We start from the raw sequence: 13,704 nt of genomic DNA, 5'->3' as shown, positions 1-13,704 counted from the left end.
TCATCTGCTATGATGCACAGAGGAATTTAAATATAATTGATTTTTTTTCCAAAGGCTCTACAAACTCACACCTTTATGTGGCAAGCTCTCTACAATGACAGGTAAAGGCAAATGAGACAAAAATCAAAAAGCCTTGTCATCGCTCTTGCCCTGTCTGTAGTAAATCTCGGCTCAGGGAGACCAGCTCTGTCTATTCCCCCACCCCCCACCCCCCCCCCCGCCCCGAGACAGGGTTTTCTCTGTGTAGCCCTGGCTGTCCTGGAACTCACTCTGTAAACCAGGCTGGCTTTAATCTTAGAAATTTGCCTGCCTCTGCCTCCCAAGTGCTGGGACTAAAGGTGTGTGCCACCACTGCCTGGCTGCAGCAAGTGTTCTTAACTGCTGAGCCATCTCTTGACAGTCCCAGGACACACAAAAACAACAAAAAATCAAGCTTACAAAGAACTGGTTTTATATGTGCTTTATGATTTTGTCTCAATGTATAAACACTAAGATAATTACTACACCAAAATAAATTACTTTAAATGCCAAAACAATAAAGGCTGTAGATGTAGATTATTGTGCAACTAGGAAATTAAGAGACATGTGTCAGAGGCTGACCTGAAGAACCTTCATGACCTTTTAAATCTTTACACTATTTATTTATTTTTATTTTTTGAGACAGGGTTTTTCTGTATAGCCCTTGGCTGTCCTGAAACTCCCTCTGTAGACTAACTAGGCTGACTTTAAACTCAGAGATCCTCCTGCTTCTGCCTCCTGAGTGGTGGGATTAAAGGTGTGTTCCACCACCTGGTAGTTGTTTGTTTTTTAAGTCAAGGTCTCGCTCTCTCTCTGTAAACTAGGCTGCTCTCCAACACAGCCTTTGCCCAGTACTGAGATTAAGAGTAAGCACTACCTCAGCCAACCTCTACAGACCTTTAATGGAACTGTATGTAGGCCTTCATCAATCTGCTTTCAAATTTGGATATACAACTCTTTAATGTGATATAGCTTTTTAAAATAATTTGATTAATTTTAAACACTGGAAGTGTTTAAAATGGCCCATTTTCATACTGACATTTTTACTCTTGTACCCAAACAAAAGAAAACATTTTTAAAATTATCACATCTATGTAGTGAGAGCAGAGGGGGGAGACACACCTGTGAACACTCAGTTTATGGAAGTGTTATCATGTGGGGCCTGGAAATCAAACTTCACTAACTCCCCTTTGCTTCCACCGAAAGGCTTTGCTCAGGCTGGCTGTGGGGATGCAGACCATTGATCTCAGCATTGGTCTGCAGATGGATCTCTGTGATCTGGCCTGCATAAGTGTTCCAGGATAGTCAGAGCTACACAGTAGAGACCCCATCTGGAAAAACAAAAGCCCAGTCTTCAAATTTCTCTGCTGATGCAACACTAATCCTAGCATTTGGAAGGCAGGGGCAGGCAAATTTCTGAGTTTGAAGACAAGAGTTTCAGAACAGCTGGGGCTACAGAGAAACCTTATCTTTAAAAAAACAAAAACAAACAAAAAAAACCCAATAAAACAAACCAACCAACCTATAAAGTTTTTAAAATAATGTAATTTATAGTACCACAACAATTGAGTCATCAGAACCCTTCTGAAATTCAGTCAAATAACACAGATTCAATTTCAAGGAAAAAAAAAGATTTAATAGAAACTTCCTAAAATAAGGTTAAAACTAGAAACAGGCTATTAAACAAGATCTTATCATCAGCCTGCTAGAAGTTACCTATAACTGGACATTCTTAAATATAGGCCATTCCAAACATCAAATAAGATGACAGAAAAGCAGGCTTGCTTGTGTGAACCAGACCTCGTAACTCATTCAGAGTAGGAGTGTTCAAAGACAGTAATGATAAGAAAAATCCAACCACTTACTCATCATTTCCTCGATGGGAACATAGTTTTGCCATTTCTAGTTAACTTACATTATAGGAAAAAAAAAAGCTACACTCTTTGCTAAATACTTAGTTGAGGACTGGAAAGATGGTTCTGTGGTTTAGAAAGGCAGTGCTGAGATAGATAGCCACAGTCATGCTGTTTCTCACCTTCCCCATCCTCCAGCGGTCCATGAAGATAGAGTTTTTATAGGGAGCCAAACACCCTCAGATGGCCCCAAAGAAGCAAGGGTGCACAGTAGACCACCATCATCAAGTTCTCTTTAACCACAGAATCAGCCAAAAAGACAGAGAAGACAACACACCTGTATTCGTTATGGATGTTAAGGCCCAGCTAAGCAGCAGATCCGAAACCAGGAGGCAAAACCAGGCCAAGCCCCCACCAAGGGAAGGCTATGCTCAGTTGCCTCCTGACTGTATGCTCTGGCGTCAGACTCAGATCATCTCAGTGGAGCTCAGTTGATTACGTTTAAGCAGACACTGTTTCCCAACCATTAAAAACGACAACAAAAAAAGGTAGAGACCATGTGGTTGCAAATGTCTGGTATTTTTGAAATAGAGGCAGGAGGATGAGGAATTAAAGGTTGTCCTTAGGTTTAATGCTAGCACTTGGGAAGAGGAGGTGGATCTTAGTTCCAGGACAGCCAGTACTACAGGAAGAAACCTTGTCTCAAAAATCAAACTAGACAAAAATACTGTTTCAGAAACCAAAACCAAACCACTGCATCACACAGCACGCATCTTGATACTTAAGGTGTGTGTGCCCAAACAAAACAAATCCCTTGTTTCCAATACTGACTCGATCATTTAACGTTCATTTTTGGTTCTATTTAAATAAATCATAAAACCAGAGACACTGAACTCATAGAGGAGAAAGTGGGGAAAAGCCTCGAAGACATGGGCACAGGGGGAAAATTCCTGAACAGAACAGCAATGGCTTGTGCTGTAAGATCGAGAATGGACAAATGGGACCTCATAAAACTGCAAAGCTATTGTAAGGCAAAAAACACTGTCAATAAGAAAGGCCACCAACAGATTGGGAAAGGATCTTTACCAATCCTAAATCCGATAGGGGACTAATATCCAATATATACAAAGAACTCAAGAAGCTGAACTCCAGAAAAATCAATTAGCCCTATTAAGAAATGGGGTACAGAGCTAAACAAAGAATTCTCAACTGAGGAATACCATGTAGTTGAGAAGCACTTGAAAAAATGTTCAACATTCTTAATCATCAGGGACATGCAAATCAAAACAACCCTGAGATTCCACCTCACACCAGTCTGAATGGCTAAGATCAAAAATTCAGGTGACAGCAGATGCTGGTCAGGATGTGGAGAAAGAGGAACACTCCTCCATTGCTGGTGGGATTGCAAGCCTGTACAACCACTCTGGAAATCAGTCTGGCGGTTCCTCAGAAAATTGGACATAGTACTACCTGAGGACTCAGCAATACCTCTTCTGGGCATATACCCAGAAGATGCTCCAACATGTAATAAGGACACATGCTCCACTATGTTCATAGCAGCCTTATTTATAATAGCCAGGAGCTGGAAAGAACCCAGATGTCCCTCAACAGAGAAATGGACACAGAAAATGTGGTACATTTACACAATGGAGTACTACTCAGCTATTAAAAACAATGAATTTATAAAATTCTTAGGCAAATGGATGGATCTGGAGGATATCATCCTGAGTGAGGTAACCCAATCACAAAAGAACACACATGATATGCACTCACTGACAAGTGGATTTTTAGCCCAGAAACTTAGAATTCCCAAGATACAATTTGCAAAACCACATGAAACACAAAAAGAAGGAAGACCTAAGTGTGGATACTTCGTTCAATAAATCATGATGAAAACAAAGCTTTCTTTCCTTCATAGTCTAGGGTCCTGCCACTTACCTACAGCCCTACACCTTGATTTCTGACACGGGGCTTCCCTAATAGTACACGCAGGTCTTAAATTTATTAGAGGCACTTTCTTATTTTTTTTTTTTTAAAAAGATTCATTTATCATTATATATAAGTACACTGTAGCTGTCTTCAGATGCACCAGAAGAGGGTGATCAGATCTCACTACGGGTGGTTGTGAGCCACCATGTGGTTGCTGGGATTTGAACTCAGGACCTTAAGGAGAACAGTTGGTGCTCTTACCCACTGAGCCATCTCACCAGCCCTAGAGGTACTTTCTTAAAGGTTTATGTTTATAGTGTCTTCCCTTCAAAACAATAATGTACTTTGGCAAGGTGTAGGGGAACATACCTGATTTTGTAAATCCAGCTCTCATGAGACAAAAGCAACAAACAGTAAGACCCTGTCTGCTAACAAACCCATTCAAAACAAACAAATAATATAAACAAAAAAGTGTTCTAAAGCAGGTCTTTACTGAGGGAAATTGGATGCAGCACATTGGATGATCAATAATATGCTCTATTATAGACATTCTATATTTCACAAATTCTGCCCTTGGGTAGTCTCTGGAAGGAGACATTAACCATCAATCATCCTATATAAAAAAGCTAAAGTTAGTTTTAATGTTTCTTTACAGGGCAAGATGGCTCAGCAGGCAAAGGCTTTTGCTGCCAAGCCCGACAAACGACTCAATCTCCGAGCCCCACTTGGAAGTAACAGAGAGAGAAAAAAGAAAAAAAAAAAAAGAGAGAGAAGTAACAGAGAATCAACTTCCATGGTCATTGACCTATAAGCAAAATTTTCTTCTTTCTTGGTTCCACGTGCTGTGCATCACCACATGGCTGAAACTTCACTATTAATTATTGTGAAAAGTTAAATAAGTCTGTGTAGAGCTATGCCATGAAGACAAAATTCAGCAGTGAAGGCCTAAGGGGTTGGTCAAGGGAATATAAAAGAAGTGTGGCCAGCTCTGCAGATCCTTTGTGAACTCAACTTCCCAGGTACCCTTATCCAGGTAAACTACTGGCCAGTCTAGAGCTAAAGCCTGCAGCCTTTTTGCTCTGCCCCAATACAAGGGTAAGAATTACCATCTGAAGGATAATCATTAACCAGAAAACATAAAAATATGGACTTAAAAATGCCATCTACACTAAAATTGACTGAAACAGGAAGGAGAGGGGATGGAGGAGGACCAGCCAGCTGGTCATCTAATTCACAAATACCCAGGACGCAGAAACATGTGTTCACCCTTCCAAATACACAGTTCCACTTTATAAATAGATGGCTGGAGAGATGGCTCAGTACTGACTGCTCTTTCAGAAGTTCTGAGTTCTATTCCCAGCAAGCACATGGTTGTTCACAACCCTCTGTTATAGGATCTGATGCCCTCTTCTGGTGTGTCTGAAGGCAGCTACAGCGTACTCACATACATAAAATAAACAAATTTAAAAATAAGTAAGTAAATAAATAAATAATTGAAAAGCCACTGTACTGTGAAGAAATGAAGCAGTTAATCCCAGATTGTTCAACAGTCACCTCTCACCCCCATACTGGCAGCTAGAGCTCTCCCTTCTTTAGCCTGCCCTACTCCTATAAAGAAAGCTATTTAAAACAATGACACCACCAACAAAACATCCCCCTCCTAAACCCAGTCCAGCTTAGAGCACAGGAGTAAAAGGGATGGCTTTCCCAAAGATGAGTTTTTATCTTTTTAAAGAAAACAAAAAAGGAGGAGGAGGAGGAGGAAAAAGTCACAGTAGCAACAAAGTGCTGGTCGACTTAACTCTCAATTCCGTGCTTATTTTCTACACACTAAAGACACCTCACTGTTAACTCTGACATGACAAATGCTGACTTACCAGACTGAATATAGACATGAGTGTTGTCCCACTCATTCCTACAGGATGGGTCACTCCCTCTTTCTGTGGCTGGGCTTTGTGCAAGCCAGGCAGGTGGTATATGGATGAACTATGCATCCCTAGCTTTCTCTTCATTTATTTTGAGAGTCTCAAAACTATGTGGCTGGTTTTGAACATGCAATCAATCCTTCTGCCTCAACTTCTGAATAACTGGGACTCCATACACTACCAGGTCTGGTTCCCAGGGCCCATCACTCTTGCCAGTACACAAGATTCACCTTTATTTAAGCAGAATTATGAACCATCATCAGAGAGCAAGAAGGACCTAGGAATCAGCATGTGAACATACTGCTCATTCAGTTAATCCAAGATGCAATACCACTCTATGCCAGGTGCACAGGGAACAAACTCATAGGTATGTGGAGGCTTCAGATATCAAAAGAACAGGGGGCTGGTGAGATGGCTCAGTGGGTAAGAGCATCTGAATGCTCTTCCGAAGGTCCGGAGTTCAAATCCCAGCAACCACATGGCGGCTCATAACCATCCGTAACAAGATCTGACACCCTCTTCTGGAGTGTCTGAAGACAGCTACAGTGAACTTACATATAATAAATAAAAAAAATCTTAAAAAAAAAAAAAAAAAGAAATCAAAAGAACAGCATTTTATAAATGCCTGGCAACAACAACAACAACAAAATCACTTACCTTTATTAGAATGCTTTATAATTTAGTCTCTCCTTATGATTTATACTGACAAATAAAATGACCTATGATTTTCATCACATCAGTCTTATGTGAGGGACAAATGAAGTTAGCCACATGAAAATGAAAGAATCACTGTTTCCAAGAGAGGTGGGACAACTCTATCTGATATGAATGGAGCCTGGCAGCAGTAGGAACACAATGCTTCAGTTTACAGAATCATCGAGTACACAATTCATGCTGGCCCAATCTACATGCACTTTTTATCATTATTACCTCAACAGGGCTCTGAAAGCAAGACGGGGACGTTGGGATTAGAAGTCATTACCCCAAGCAACCTAACTCCAGCCCTCCATATCAGCCACTTAACCTTTCCAAGCCCCTGCTTTATATCAACAATCAACAACAGTGACTATGCCAAAGTATAATGAAAACATTCTAATTTGTCCTTAATATTTTAACTACTGCTATGGGAACAGCCAGCCTTTTAAAGTAATAAATATATTACTTTATATAAGAACTTAATCTTGGGGGTGGGAGAGACGGCTCAGTAGTTTAGAGCACTCATTCTTGTAAAGGACTCAGGTTTTATTTCAAGTACCCACTTGGTGGCTTACAACCATCCACAATTCCAATCAGGACCAGGCATATATACTTGGGCATATACATATACATAGGCAAACACCCATACACATAAAATAAATCTTAAAAAAAAAAAAAAAGAATGTCATCTTGATCAGAAAGTTTAGTTTAACAATAGGGTGGTGATGACATATGTTCTTAATTCCAGCACTTGGAAATCTCTTGAGTTCAAGGCCAGCCTGGTCTACAGAGTGAGTTCTAGAACAGCCAGGGCTACACAGAGAAACCTTGTCTCAAAAAACAAAAAAACAGATCAGCTTATCAAATCAATAACAAGCAGTTTCCTTTTTCCATTCTCAAGTAACAAATATTTAAACTAAATGACATAATGTCTGTATTTATTTGACATTATAATGTCTATATCAGAGACAGGACTTCTCTAATGTCATCCTGGCTGTCCTAGAGCTCACTATATAGATGAGACTGTCACAGAAGTCCATATGCCTTTGACTCTTGGCCATCCTCCTGCATGAGCTTCCAGAGTTGTAAGCAATTATGACCACACTCACCAAGTTGACAGTGTTTACCTTTTCAATCTGTCAGTGGGACTGTGCCTAAGATGGAACTGCATATGCTCACCCAAAGCACCAAGGTCCCTAAACGGCAAGGTGCATGTACACACAGTAAGCTTAGCTTGGGTAGAAACTTGGAATCCATCTTTATTTTTAATGAGTCAGCAACAGAAAAACCATGTCACCACTGTTATGATCCACATCTGGATCCTTTCTGCTTAGAAGCAACACTGCTATTGTTGACAAGGTACCAGAACAGAGTTCTCAAGCTATTCAACCACAGTGAGCACTTGACGTTTATTTCTATCTTTACATAAGGGAGGCCTCTGATGCTATCATTCCTTCTTTTTTTTTTTTTTTTAAAGATAGATAGATTTATCTAGCTATCCATCCATCCATCTATCTACTTAATGTGTGTACACTGTAGCTGTCTTCAGACACCCCAGAAGAGGGCATCAGATTTTTGTTACCGATGGTTGTGAGCCACCATGTGGTTGCTGGCATTTGAACTCAGAACCTTTGGAAGAGCAGTCGGTGTTCTTAACCGCTGAGCCATCTCACCAGCCCGCTATCATTCCTTCTTATGAGAGCATCAGAAATTATGTTCTTTTTTTAAAAAAAGATTTATTAATTATATTATATGTAAGTACACTGTAGCTGTCTTCAGACATTCCACAAGAGGATGACAGACCTCATTATGGATGGCTGTGAGCTACCATGTGGTTGCTGGGATTTGAACTCAGGATCTTCAGAAGAGCAGTCAGTGCTCCTAACCACTGAGCCATCTCTCCAGCCCCCAGAAGTTATTTTTAATGGGTGTAGTTCTTTAACAAGTACTACTAAATTGGTGAAAAACTCAGATTGTTTTCAAATTTTCTGTTAAAGCTAGAAATGGTGGCATATATCTCTAATTCCAACATTCAGGAGACTGAGGCAGGAGGATGGTGAGTTACAGAACACAGCTACCTCACAAATAAAATAGATGAAAAAATAAATGTTTAAAGGGCAATCTCACCAAAAGCAAATGTCCTTTTTATGTTGCCACTGAACTGGCAATAAAACATTACAAGTGGGAAGTGGTATACCTTGTACAGGTACAAGGCAACTAATTCACTGTCTAAACATCTTAGTATTGTTTGTAAAGTTTATGTAGTTACAAAAGTTAAATACGATTAAAAGCAAGGAAGTTGGACAACAATGTTCACCAAAGGAACCTATTTCAAGGAAAATTTAAAATATATTTTTTTAAATTTACTTTTCTTGGGGCGTGGTGGTAGGGAGATAAAGTCTCACCTTGTAATTCTGTCTGGCCCCTGCTTCCCTAATGTGGGATCAAAGGCATGCACAACCATACCTGGCTTCAAGTATTACTTTTTATGTGGCTCTAAAATTAAAACTAGGCTACCAAGATGTCTCAGTGGTTAAGAATCCATGTTGCTTTTACAGAGGATTAAAGTTGGGCTCCCAGCATCCAAGTCCAGTGGATTAAAACCACCAGGTTCATAGCCGGGCGTGGTGGCGCACGCCTTTAATCCCAGGACTCGGGAGGCAGAGGCAGGCGGATTTCTGAGTTCCAGGCCAGCCTGGTCTACAAAGTGAGTTCCAGGACAGCCAGGGCTATACAGAGAAACCCTGTCTCGAAAAACAAAACAAAACAACAAAAAACCACCAGATTCCAGAAGATCCAGCACCCTCTCTGGCCTCCATGGGCACCTCCATACACGTTTGCATACATAACACACACATTCATCCCATCTCTGAATGTAGCATCTCTAACAGTCTTCCCAAAGCAAACCTACCTGATGGTCCATGTCCTACTCATTTCCATACGTTAGTTTCTTGTTGGTAATAAAGACGCTCCAACAAGAATAACTCTGGGGAGCTAGTTTTGTTTTTCCATCCCGAGACAGGGTTTTTCTGCGTACTCCTTGCTAACTATCCTTGAACTTAATCAGAAGATCAGAGATTCCCCTGAAAGCTAGAATTAAAGGGGCATATCACTATGCCTGGCTTCAAGACACATTTATTTTGGTTCACACTCCTAGTTCATCACAGCAGGGAAGTCACAGCTGCAGGAATCTTGAGTGAGGTGCTCATATCACCTCATGAGAAACCCAGCAATGAATGCATGTTCATGTTCACACTGTAACATTTACTTGTGTGTGTACCTCAGAGGACAACTTGAAGGAGTATGTTCTTTCTATCATGTAGCTCCTAGAAGGAAGGGATCAAACTCAGGTCATTGGGGACCTATGGAAAACATAGGGAGCTTCCCCCACTCTTACCCAATCGAGCACCCCTCCCTCCTAATCTAGGGAATGGTGCCACCCACAGTAGGTGTGTCTTTCCATCTCAACATAAGGAAGATGCTCCTAAAACATACTCACAGGCCAACCTCATCTGCTCGGTAGACAATTTCTGAGACTTTCTATCCAGGTAACTCTACAGCAGCAGTTCTTTTGGGGGGCCGGAATGACCCTTTCACAGGGGTCACATATCAGATATCCTGCACACTACTAGATATTTACAATTCAAAACAGCAGCAAATACAGTTATGAGGTAGCAACAAAATAGTTTTATGGTTGGGGTCACCACAGCATGAGGAACTGTATTAAAGGGTCACAGCATCAGGAAGGTTGAGAGCCACTGCTCTAGAGTGTCAAGTTAACAATGCCATCCTAGTCTTTCCAACTAGATTAAAAGTTCCTTGAAGATATGTATAAGGTATTCTTCATTGTGTTCTGGTTGCCTTCTTAAGAGCATGCAATCTCGGAGCACGTGTTAACTATTTCTAAGTACAGAAACAAGGACCAAATAAACAGTTTACCTGAAAAAGCCAGTTACAATCACTCAGTCGGGAAACAAAAAGTAATGGTGTCCAGGTCTACCAAAGGGTCCAGTGAGTGGTCACACAAATGACTAGTCATCCATGGTCCACATAAAGTCCTTCACTCCGAGTCAGCAATTAGAGACTAAGACCTGGCAAGATTTATTCTAAACCTTAAAAATACCAACCTTGTTTGACGTGAGAGAAACAAAGATCAAAATACTAGAGATTCAAGCGGGGCGTGTTATAACACACACACACACACAGTACCAGGGCATCCAGGGATACTCGGGATAGAAGGAAGCAGGGAAGGGATAAATCTACATTTGACTTAACCAAAATGGTTTTCAGCATTTTCTGAAAGATTGTGTCATCAGAAAATATTCAAACTCAAGAATCTCTTTTCTACACCAAACCACAAAAGAATGAGCATCTTCTGTGCTCCAAAAATTCTTCCTGCTAACACAAATTACTAACATAATCCATAATTCTGCACTAAAATTAAATGTTAAATTAACTCTGAAAAGAGAAGCTAAAATGAAGTGGAGACATTTTTCTAGCAGAAAATTGCATTAAGACTTCAAGAATACAACAAGACCGACAGCTGAACAACTTGCTTCCCCAATTCTTGGAGAAAACCAATGGAATGAGATAACCAGAGATACCAAGTTATCCCTCCGAGGAGTGGGCTCAGCACCGTGTCTGAAATAGAGAAATCGGTCAATACGGGGATTTCTACTGCTGATTGTGTAGCCACAAAAATACAATCCAAGAAACTTTTGCAACCAGAGAGGATAAAAAATTTGACTCTCTTCCCGTTTATGTTGCTCATTCTAAAAATAAATGGCTCCACTCCAAGTACGTTACACACAGAAGGGTTTCACACTACCCAATTTGAGTCAGCACATACATCATAAATTAATGTGACACTGGATTTTCAATCCCAAAGCTCTTCGTGTAGTATGACTCACCAAATCCTCCATTTGTCCAACTAGGAAAACTTTATATTCCTCCCTTCAAACTACCATTATGACCTTCGTAGGAACTGGGTTAGCGACTCCCTGCATAATCGTTAAACACACACTTTAACCAGGGCTCCGGGGAAGCCGAGGCGTGGAGGCGGACACGAAAGCGAGGTGACCTTTCCGCAGGCGCTGGGGTCTGGCCTACCAGCCCTCCTGTGTCGGGGGGACCCTGTGGGCAGCGCCCGCTCCACGAAGCAAGCCCGAGAGCAAGCGCAAATGCTTGCACTCCACGAGTCCCTCGCCCGTGCCGGGGCGCAAAGCCCAGCCAGTCCCTCGCCGGGCCACCGAGGGTCCCCGCCGCCCCGCTTCCCGGCGTCGGGCCGGGTCGGGCCCGGAGGCTCCGAAGCCCCGAGTCCGGCGCGCGGCGCCATTTTAGGCCGCGGTGGCGGCGCCATCCAATCAGCGCGCGGGAGGCGGGGGGCGCCGGGTCCCTCGCGAGTCGCCGCAGGCAGCGCCGGGCGCCGGGCTGCCAGGTTCGAGGGGTCCGGCCTCCGTGCCGCCATGTTGCACCGTCCCCGCGGCCTCCTGATAGGCGGGCCCGGGCAGAGGCCGCGGCCCAGAGCAGCTCACCTTCTCGCAGAGGCTCTTGACCTGGGACTCGGAGAGCTGCTTGCACTCGTTCAGCTGCTCGATCCACTGGTCCAGCTCCTTGGTGAACAACTTCTCGTCCATGATGCCGCCCGCCCGAACCGGCTGCCGCTCCGCGCTGCTCCCGCGCCGCCGCCCGCACCCGGGCCACACGCACACGCCGCCGCCGCTCTCCCGGGGTGCTTCCCGCGGCCCCAGGCGGCTGCTGGGCGCTGGCGCCGGCCCGCTGGCTCGCTCCGCAGTGCTCGGCCGCCGGCCGCTGTGCCTCCTCCTCCGCTCGCCCTAGCTCGGGACTCGGCTTTCTGTAATGGCGGCCGCCCGGCGTGGTGACGTCACGCCGGCGTCAGGGAGCCGCGGGGAGGGCGACCGAGTGGGGCCGGGACCCAGAGCGGCGCACCGCGGAGCCCGGGCGCAGGCGCAGCGGAGCCGGCTGCCGGAGGAAGTGGCTTCGCTCTTGGGGCGTGGTCCTCCCGCTGGGAGGGCGGCGGGGGAAGGGAAGAAGCGAGTCGGAGCAAGCGCAGTGCTGGGTAATCCTGGCGTCCCCAGGAGTCGGCGGCCTCGGCGCATGCGCAGTCCGTGTAGGCGAGGTTTGGCTCCCCGTGACCTGGTGTTTCTGGAAGGCGGCTGGCTGATACCGCTCAGACGTGATCTGGGCTCCGGCAGCCTGATGACTAAAAGCAACCCTAAGGCGCTTAGTCCAGCAGCCCTGGGAACCACAAGGGAGTAGGGACAGGCCTAGTGGCAGGCTGCCTGGAGTGACCTTCCCTACCTCTGGCCGTTGCAGGCTCCTATAATTAGGTCATTGCGTAGGCGAAGGAAGGTGTACCTGCTGGGATGTGTCGCCCGCGCACCTGACACCCCCAGCACACACCTGTCCCTGCACGACGGCGGGGCCGAAGTAGGCCTTCGATCCTGGCCTCTTCCCAAGCCTAGCTTCCTCTCTTGTGGCCTTCAGCACCCACGGTGTGCACTTTTCTCCGAGTCCTGTGCCCACTGGAAATAATCTTGTCCTACATTGTAGAGGAACAAGCCAGGGCTGTGTACTGGTGCTGGTAGAAGCAGCTACCGTGCGGTCTGTAAAGGAAGCTGATATCCTTAAGGATCGGCCTTCGACCTGGTTATAAATCTCTTCGGAGGCTTGCGAAACGTGTTCGCATTGCACCGTCTGCATTCACAGAGGTACTTGGCTCTACAGAGTGTCAACTATTGACCAGATCCCATGCTTAGGGGACAGAGGGGTCATGCAGACAAAAAGGGGCAGCTGTCCTGGTGGAGCTTGAATGTTCCTGGCTGGAAATGAATGGAATGAGTGGAAGTTATACACTGCTCCCCTCCAGAGTCTGAGAAAGAAGCCAAAGGATGGTTATCCATGAAGGTCAAGGCAAGCGCTGACCTAGCTATTGGGTGGGGAACAGTCAAGCCTGTCACACACCGGAGGAGACACAGCTCAGAGCGTCAGAAGACACCCTGACGCACAAGCTAAAAGAGGACCTCAGTGGCCCCATCCACAAATGGCACGGATGAAAATCCTCCTTTATCAAAGACAACCTGCTTGGCTAGGGGAACAGGCTTGACCAATTCTGCTTTCCCTAGCGGGTACCTCCCACTAGTGTTCCCGAAGAAAGTACCTGAGATCTACTCTTCAAGACGCCTCTATACATACTTGTTCTGCCAGTCCTGCCAGCTCAAATGCTGACTCTGGTTTGCAGTGAACAGCCCAAATAACCAACC

At 44.5% G+C, this 13,704-nt stretch overlaps 1 protein-coding gene across 1 annotated transcript in view; it reads right to left on the bottom strand.

Annotated features, from left to right (window-relative positions):
• Positions 1-12,313, bottom strand: part of Ppp2ca (protein phosphatase 2 catalytic subunit alpha) — a 26,017-nt gene extending 13,704 nt beyond the window's left edge. Inside the window, exon 1 of the mRNA XM_021211992.2 lies at positions 11,956-12,313. Coding sequence (XP_021067651.1) covers positions 11,956-12,057 — 102 coding nt within the window. The 5' untranslated portion in view covers positions 12,058-12,313. The remainder of the gene's footprint in view (positions 1-11,955) is intronic.
• Between the last annotated feature and the right edge of the window lie 1,391 nt (positions 12,314-13,704).

This window comes from Mus pahari, chromosome 14 (assembly GCF_900095145.1).
Source record: "Mus pahari chromosome 14, PAHARI_EIJ_v1.1, whole genome shotgun sequence".
Lineage (NCBI taxonomy): Eukaryota > Metazoa > Chordata > Mammalia > Rodentia > Muridae > Mus > Mus pahari.
This window is presented reverse-complemented; position numbering and strand designations above follow the sequence as displayed.